Source organism: Montipora foliosa, chromosome 9 (assembly GCF_036669935.1).
Source record: "Montipora foliosa isolate CH-2021 chromosome 9, ASM3666993v2, whole genome shotgun sequence".
NCBI classification, from domain to species: domain Eukaryota; kingdom Metazoa; phylum Cnidaria; class Anthozoa; order Scleractinia; family Acroporidae; genus Montipora; species Montipora foliosa.
Genome location: NC_090877.1, coordinates 41,991,443 through 41,999,823, shown reverse-complemented (window position 1 = coordinate 41,999,823; position 8,381 = coordinate 41,991,443). Strand labels below are relative to the sequence as shown.

The following is an 8,381-nucleotide window of genomic DNA, read 5'->3' as shown; positions in this document are numbered from 1 at the left end:
AATTTATCTGGAACAAAATTAACTTTTTAATTAAAATTGATAGTGGTGTTTTTGGAATCTTAGGCGAACTTTACCATGATAAACTTTAAAAATTCAGGAAGCCAGAACATTACGAGTGCGATTTTGATGTAATGTTCAAATATATTATTACAACAAATCTTTAAACGGAGGCTTGAGATATTATGTGGAAAACAAAGAGACCTGATCAGATGATCAAACTACCTACTTGATGGAGAGTTTTGCTGACATTTGATTAAAATTTTAAGAGCCTGTCCAAACTCCCTTCTGTAGAAAGAATAAATTAGGGGATTTGTCGATGATTGAAACAGAAGAAAAGTGACTGACAATTTCCGAAGAAGTGGGGTTACCAGCTCAGGACGATTGAAAAGATAAAAAATATAATAAAAAGCTCTCGGTATCCAACAGAAGACAAATGTTATAACTACCAATACACATGAAAGAGTCCCTTTGTGTATTTGTAGATACTGTTTTCTCCTGTGTTTCCCTGTGTCATTTTTGCTGTTGAGCACCGTTATCTTTTGCTTTTGTTTCTGAACAGAGACAAGAATTGCAATATTGATCAAACTGACGATAACAATTGGCACGATAACGAAGATAAAAAGTAGAAAGTAAGAATAGATTCTGTTCCACTCCTCTACTACGTCCCTTGGTTGAGCGTGCGACCAGATATTGCGCACAGACGCGAGACTAACAGGTGTTATCCACACGGCAGACAAGATGACAGCGATGGTTTTCCGCGACATTCGCGTTTGATAGCGTAGAGGATGATACATTGCTAAATACCGATCATAAGATATAGCGAGTAAATTGAAAGTCGAAGCCAGGAAACAAATATCTTTGCCTCCTTCAAACATCCAACAGAATTCAGTCAGGGTATAAGTGCAGCCGACACAGAACGCAGCATACCCTGGGGTAACCAAGACAGCCATGAGGATGTCGCAAACTGCAAGACTCAAAAGAAACTGGTTCATGTAGCTTCGCCTAAGATTTTCAAAGCGGAGAAACGCCGCGCAGGTCAAAGAATTTCCAAGAAGTATAACTACTCCAATGAAGCCGTTTACGATCCAAAACAGAAAATCCAGTTCTCTGCTGCAGTTTTCATCTCTGTCCTTGTCCCAATGGCTGCGCAAAGATGTGGGACGTTTTTGAGGATGGCTAAGATTCAGAGATGACTTGTTTGTGAAATATTCAGGCATACTTAGTGGTAGCTGCTAGAAGAATACTTGAATCTATACGTTTTTTAAGGGTTCAAAGCTCAAGGAGATAACACACTCGAGTATACGAAATAAAATGAAACCGGAAAAAGGTGCCAAATAAACACTCTGAAGAGCACTAGTGTTAAATTAATTTTCTCGTATACGTTTGTCAGAATGAAGGCCAGATGCGTTTTTTGAACTTATTACAGCCCCGATCTCGACCGTCGTCATTTACTCCAAGCTGACTGGTTTATTCCATTGTCGTCACAACCTTGTATTTGAACAGTAGTTGCTTGTCTAAGGGAAACTGAAAAATCAAATTCCTAGGCAGGATTTGAACCTACGAACCTCCTTACGATCGGATGCTGTGCCAATTGCCCGTATTATAGCAATTAGCGTATTATCTTTCCCACGGGTTCATTACACCTTGAACATGACCTATGGTATTTTCTTTTTATGCAGTTAACCTATTGATGCATTCTTTTGAACCACGCTATTTTATTTCTTTCGGATGCTCACCTTCGACAGTTTTTGCTTAATTTAAATTACTTTGTACAAACTCTATCTTTATTTACTCAAGTTACAAATAAATTGCTGTTGCTATCATAGCTTCATGTCACCTTTTACGGAAAGCTTCTGCATCTATTTTCTTCTTTACTCTCAAGTCCAGTTTGCTTCGTCATTTGCGCTCTGATTGGCAAACGATTACCGCGTAATCTTGTGTTAAGACTGAAGGTATGATTAAACAGCTTTTACACGAACGCGGTTTTATTTGTAACCGCATCGTTTTCGATGCGGTTACGTCTTCTCTTTACTGGACACCGATCGAGACCGTTGGCGAAACCGGGTCGATTTGAGAACGCTGCCAAAAGAGGAGCGTTTTCAAAACGATACGGTTTCATCTGTCGAGTAAACAGCGAAACCGCATCAATTTGAATACGGTTACTATTTTGGCGCAAAATTTGCATTGTTCGATTCAAGATGGTGAATTTAGCACGTAGTGCAGCGCTCGCTTGTACCATCACGACTGATTTTCTGGCGACAATGATTCCGTATAAACACTTCCAAACCGCATCGATTTTGACAACGCGTTCGTGTAAACGCTGCCTCATAATTAATTTATTTTCCAGATCTGTATTTAATATTCTGTTCAATTTAGTACAATGTTAGCACACGGTCATTTATAACTTGGCAGACGTTCACATACTACACCACATCTCCCGAGAAGTTTTTAAATTAAGGATTTAAACATTTATGACGTCGTTGTCGTAGACGAAAACGTCGCCTCAAAATATAACTTTGCACTATTGCAAGTTTTTCGCGATTATTGTATCTTGCCGGTTGAGCCTCTCTTAACTCGACGAGAAAGAAAGGACTCGTTCCAAGTCTTTATTGAGTATGCGCAAACCGTTGCTTGGAGACAGCTTCAAACCCAGGCCAAGTCTCGATCGCACTCCTAGACGACATATTGATTTTCGTACTGAAGGCGCGATTTTGACCTTCGCCTTGTCAAAAATATGATGCGCGTGCGCTACCTAAACCGGTTTGACTGGAGTGACTAGCCCAGAAACTTGGGCTGAGGCGACTTAAGGACGTTCGCGCTAATTGTTTGTGCGCAACTTTTACTGCGCAGGTAACGCGACTATAATATGTAACGTATTACTTCAAGCATTAGTTAAGATCTTATGGCGACAAAAACGCCGGGGGAAAATTTCCAGGTCGGCTGAAAAATGGCACATTTATTTCCAATTCATCATGAAACATCAAAGAGAAAGGACCGGAGGCTGGAAAAGGTCGCTAATCGAGTTGTGGTTGAAAGTTTTGAAAACTCGAGGAAGGTTAGTTTTAGTCAGCGACGTTGCGTAAATTTAATGGGTTGGTTTTTTAAAATGTTTTCATTACGTTACGAAGTTCTTAGTTCAAAATAAATGTATGTTTTTTAAGTTCTTTTCCCTTACTTTCATGAAAATAAAGCACAATTATCTTCTCGTGCTAATCCACTTGAATAGTGCGGGCCTATGAGGAAACAGTCAGAGATTATATTTCACAAAAACCACAGTCCAGAAGATGAGAAAGACGGCAATGGAGAGATATGATACAAAACTCCAACCAAATAAAGATAACGCCTGCTTTAAACTTCGTTGCTATACTCAAGAAAGTTTTTTTTTTTTCACAAAAACCTTTCATCGATTGATCCTGTCTTGGGTTCCAGTCCTTCCCCGACTGGTCACGCAAAATCGTGACAAACTAAGTTTTCCAAGAATTTGATTTTATCAACGGAATTGATAATGTAAATTGGCCACCGTACAGAGATTCTAAAAGCTAACGTTTCGAGCGTTAACCCTTCGTCAGAGCGAATCGAGGAATTATGGGTTACGTGTAGTTTTTATAGTAGAGTAGGAGCTACGCTATTGGTGGTAACATGGCAACGTGAAAAATAGGAGTATATTAGTTAAATGAAAAGCGTTCGTTAATACCGTGAGGATTAAAGGTGCCGATTGGAAGATGAATTTTTGTTCCAGATTCTTGCGGCTTATTTGAATTTTAGGCCGCCATTTTGGAGAAGGGTCTGTTGTCGATAATCGGTGCCTGGCTGTTGCGGGAGACTGGGAAAATAGCGACAAGAAAAGAAGAAGCACTGACTTTAAAATAGTTTGCGTCGCTTTGAAATATACTTTAAGCCGCGGCTACACGGGCGATCTTTTGCCTGCGAGGGTTTAACATTGTCGCGTCGCCAACGAGCAGTGGTGGCTACACTTGACGACAAATTTTTGCGATTCGCATCTGATTGGCTCGATAACCCCTGGACGCGGTCACAAATTGTCACGAATGAACGGCAAAGTGTTCCGACGTGGCTACGCGAGTGACGAAGTTCGCGACTTTGTAGCAAAAAATTAAACTCATTCAATGCCTCACTATTTTATTTTCAGCGATGTTTTAGCTGTCGCATCACCTGCACGAGGGCGGCCACACGGGTGATTTTCACCGCGCGCTGGCGACGCGAAAACTCATCGCCATCGCAAGCAAAAAAATCACTTGTGTAGCCGCAGCTTTAGCAATCGATGACTTGCTCACAGAAGAGAGAAAGGGAGTTGTCGATAACAAAATAACCACGTTTGCCATAGACAACATCGATAACTTAAGTCATCGATGACTTGATTTTTGGCTATTTGTAGTCAATAACTTGATTCACACACCTTTTTTTTTTCCAGTCTGAACGGGATATTTAGGACTACATTTCGAAGTAGTACTTTCTAGTTGGTGCGAAATAAAAAACAGCAGTCAGAGTTTCTATACTAGAAACATGAAAAACTCACACCAATTGAGATATCACAGTTCGTTTTTTTTTTTCAAATTGTTCATTTATTGAAAAAATGGCAAACAAGCCTTTAAATTATTCAAACCAAGTCAAAGTTACTCGTTTTGGCTTTCCACATCATACAATTGCAAGTGAAACTGAAAACAGGACTGCTAGAACTAAATCTATTATGAGCATCACCTTCCACAGCAATTTTCGAAGCTTTGCTATCATTAAGATCCACGATTTCGGGGCAATATCAAAGATTTCCATAATGTTAGTTTCTCCCCAATTAAACAATTCCAAATAAGGATTATATATTGCGTCGAGATTTCTTTAATGGTTTACCAGGTGTTGTTACCCAATCGTTCAGCAGGAGCAACATCCTTTCCTATTTCAAATGTTAATGATGATCTCTTTTTTAGGTGATTTCTCGTTCTTATCGTTTGAAGGCAACTCTGTAAAAATTGTACACCTGCATGCTTAATTGCAGATTTTCAAACTTGTTCACAGTTCTCATCCATAATTCTTTTACCCAATACTCTGGAAATTCAGTTGTCGCTTTCCTCTGATTTAATATTGCAAAGCACTTAAGTTGATCAACTTTTGGGTAACTCACAACCGTCTCTTCGATGCAAATGGAATCATTACCGTCATTGTTGACGATAATGATCTTAAGCTGGAGGAATCAGTTAACGCTTTCGAAATCACTCCCGAGGTTGAATAGAAGTGTTTTGACACTCCATCACAAAAAACCTCCAACAAAAGTTTCTCTGAGTGTCATCCTTTGGGGGAATCTACCTTTTTGTTTAATTTTACAAAGACTGCCGGATCTCATATTGCATTATGACTCGGAAATTTGTAATTGTCATATATGAACAGTTATATATGAAAATTATAGTATTTGTATTATAGTTCGCTACGTCGCCCACAGAGAACACACGGACAATCCCTTGCCGGCTGAAATACTGAGTGAAAGTCAATTTTGTTGTAGTTGCGGGTATTATCTGTCAAGTGAAGTCTTCATTATATTGGCAACCAATGTTATAAAGGACAGAACCGCACCTTTTACATATAACAGATGTTGTGAGGCCAAAAAAAAACCAAAAATGAAAAACAGCTGATCGACAGCACTTTCGTTCATTTGGATCAAGGGAAAAAGTAGCCAAATAAAACTGCGCGGTCTTATGCGTGGACGTCCACACATATGAACAGTTCCACGTCACTCAGCTACGAACAAGAATATTCGACTCCATCCTGCAATGAAGTACTTGAAACAACGTTTCAATGTCTGAACCTCATAACAGGTGCTATCACGCTTTCTGGCAATCTCTTGGTGTTCGCAGCCATTGTCTCGAGTTCCCGTCTTCGTCAGAGGCCAATGAACCAGTTTCTCACGTCTTTAGCTGTGACCGACATCATCATGGGCGCGTGCGTCAGTCCAGGCTATTCAATATTCTGTGTTGGCTGTATGGACTACTCGTTCAGTAAGAGCTGTTGGCTCATGAAAGCTACAAAAGACATTGCTCTAGCATCTAGTATCTACAACTTGCTCGCCATTTCTGCCGATCGTTGTTTAGCTGTCTATTGGCCCCTTCGCTATGCAACCCTGATGACTAAAGGTAGGGTCATCAGCATTTTAAGTTCTACGTGGGGTATTTCCTTTATCATCGCTGCAATTCGCATTTACTGGGAACACACTAAATCTGGAGCCGAGTTAGACGCTATAAACAGTTTGTATAATAACATCCTTTTGATCTGTGTACTATTACTTCCAAGTTTACTCATTTCTGTGATAAACGTCAAGATTATATTGACTATCAGGGATCAAGCAAGGCAAGTCTTTGCCATCAGGAATGCGCAGGCGCGGAGTCAAGCTGAGACTGAAAACCCGGATGTAACTCTCGAAGAAGTGGCTCGAAAACGAAAGGGAACTTTGGCCTGCGCACTAGTAGTGATTGTGTTTGTCATTTCCTGGATCCCAAGAATCTGCTTCAATATCCAGTTCTTCATGAAAGGAGATCTCGGAAAGGTTGACGTACTTCTGCAGAAGCTATCTATGTTTTTCTTTGGCGTACAATCATCAATCAATCCGTTTATCTACTCTTTGCTGAGGGCTGACTTCCGACAAGCTGCCCGAAAATTATTGAGAATGAAAAACAGCAGAAATGTTCATTCACTTGTTCGGCAACCAAGAGTTAATAATGTCGACCGAGAGTCAATCATCTGATTTTTTTCATCGACTAAGGCCCGTTTTAAACGTTGCATTTTACATGTGCCGAAGCTAATGCAAATGAGCGAAAACAGTAGATCTAGATTTTTCTTATTTGCATTAGATTCGGCACATGTAAAATGCGACGTTTAAAACGGTCCTTGGTAAGCAGCCAACGCTTTAAACATTGGCTAGCAATAATCATGGCAGTATCCACGTCATTTACCACGGACATGAGGGTATAAAGAATCTTTGCAGACATCAGACATTATTGTTTACATTTATTTTTCGTTAACAGTGATACAAGTTAACTCACAGAACGCGGCATCATGCTATTTAGAAATTGATTTCAAAAGCTAAAAGAACTTGTTAAACTTAGTTTACTCTCCTTTTGGCTTTGATGATCAACCAAGGTTTAATTAATATTAGCCATCAAAAACTGATAATTACGTAGAGGCAAAGGCTAAAACGATCCCATATATTCTTTGTAAAATTTCGAATTTTCAAAGCATCACTACTCAGAAATTATCCGTACATTGAGTTCAAATTTTCAGAGATAACTCATTATGCAATACACTTTCATTATTCCGGCATTACTTCATTCTCGGCTGACCAATTAGAAAACGATTTCCTTGTGCTAAAATATATTCCTCTATTCTGGCCTTTTTTTTTCCTATTCTAGCCCTACCATCATGAACACTGCTGGCCCTGTGGCCTCGCACGTATTTTTTCAATTGAGTACTAGATTCATGATTCAGCAATAGGGAGTTTAATATCCCCAACGTGACGTCAAATGTAACTTTATTTAAAATTGCAAGTTAACGTTTGACAACTTTCTCTTTCGTCATTAGTTAAATTTGTTCACAACCGTCAACATCAAAGCTACACAAGAACTGAATTTGTAAGAACGGTGTTGACGCTTGGAAATCAAATTGAAATTTGCCGCTCTGTGCTTACGTTGTCCAATGAAGTTTAGTTGTAGTGATTTGGAGCGAACTCCTAAATAAATGCACAAAATTTAAAAATGTGGGGTGGACCAACTGTATTGCTTATTAAATGATTTTGTCCGGGCTGATAGCGTTCTCGTTGCGTCGTCGCTTCGTAAATCTTTAAGTCCTTAAATACGCAACGAAGGCGCTTTGGCCAGTTATGATGTAGTAAATACCCAATCTCGTATCCAACTAGCACGAATAGAATAATTGTTTTATTAAATGTTAATACACAGTGAACGTTTGGATATTTAGAAATACCTGTTAATTTCCCTTTCCGCCCCATTTTTTCTAGGCTCGGCAACATACACATATACAAACTGACAGCAGCGTTTTTCATGTTCAGGTTGGCTCTAAGTAAAAATCAATTTTTAAGATTTGCAGCCGAATGCAAGTTTCTACTATGCGGAAAGGTCACAAATCAAATGAAATGTTACCTCTTGAGGACAGGGTAGAAGCAGACTCGGTGCTTCGATAAAAACTAATCCCTCGAATCAATTTAGTTCTGACGAGAACAGTAAATAAACCCGGGAGGTCAATGCTTTCTTTTATAATGGAAGTGAAGTAAACTATAGAAATGATAACGAGCGTAAAATAATATGGAAAGAATAGTTCAAACGAAAGACTCTAACTCACTAACAGGAGGTAGCTGGTTGACTATAGAG

The 8,381-nt window shown here is 39.4% G+C and overlaps 2 protein-coding genes across 2 annotated transcripts; one reads left to right on the top strand and one right to left on the bottom strand.

Annotated features, from left to right (window-relative positions):
• Positions 1-218: 218 nt before the first annotated feature.
• LOC137971849 (D(1) dopamine receptor-like) lies at positions 219-1,317 on the bottom strand. The gene has a single exon (XM_068818596.1). The coding sequence runs from the start codon at positions 1,215-1,217 to the stop codon at positions 219-221; it is 999 nt and encodes a 332-aa protein (XP_068674697.1). The 5' UTR covers positions 1,218-1,317.
• Positions 1,318-5,129: 3,812 nt separating this feature from the next.
• Positions 5,130-8,089, top strand: LOC137970825 (histamine H2 receptor-like). The gene has a single exon (XM_068817406.1). The coding sequence runs from the start codon at positions 5,723-5,725 to the stop codon at positions 6,743-6,745; it is 1,023 nt and encodes a 340-aa protein (XP_068673507.1). The 5' UTR covers positions 5,130-5,722; the 3' UTR covers positions 6,746-8,089.
• Positions 8,090-8,381: the final 292 nt, after the last annotated feature.

Bases quoted from the DNA above. Each gene is read 5' to 3' on its own strand.
- LOC137970825 (XM_068817406.1), top strand. From the start codon at position 5,723: ATGAACAGTTCCACGTCACTCAGCTACGAACAAGAATATTCGACTCCA.
- LOC137971849 (XM_068818596.1), bottom strand. From the start codon at position 1,217: ATGCCTGAATATTTCACAAACAAGTCATCTCTGAATCTTAGCCATCCT.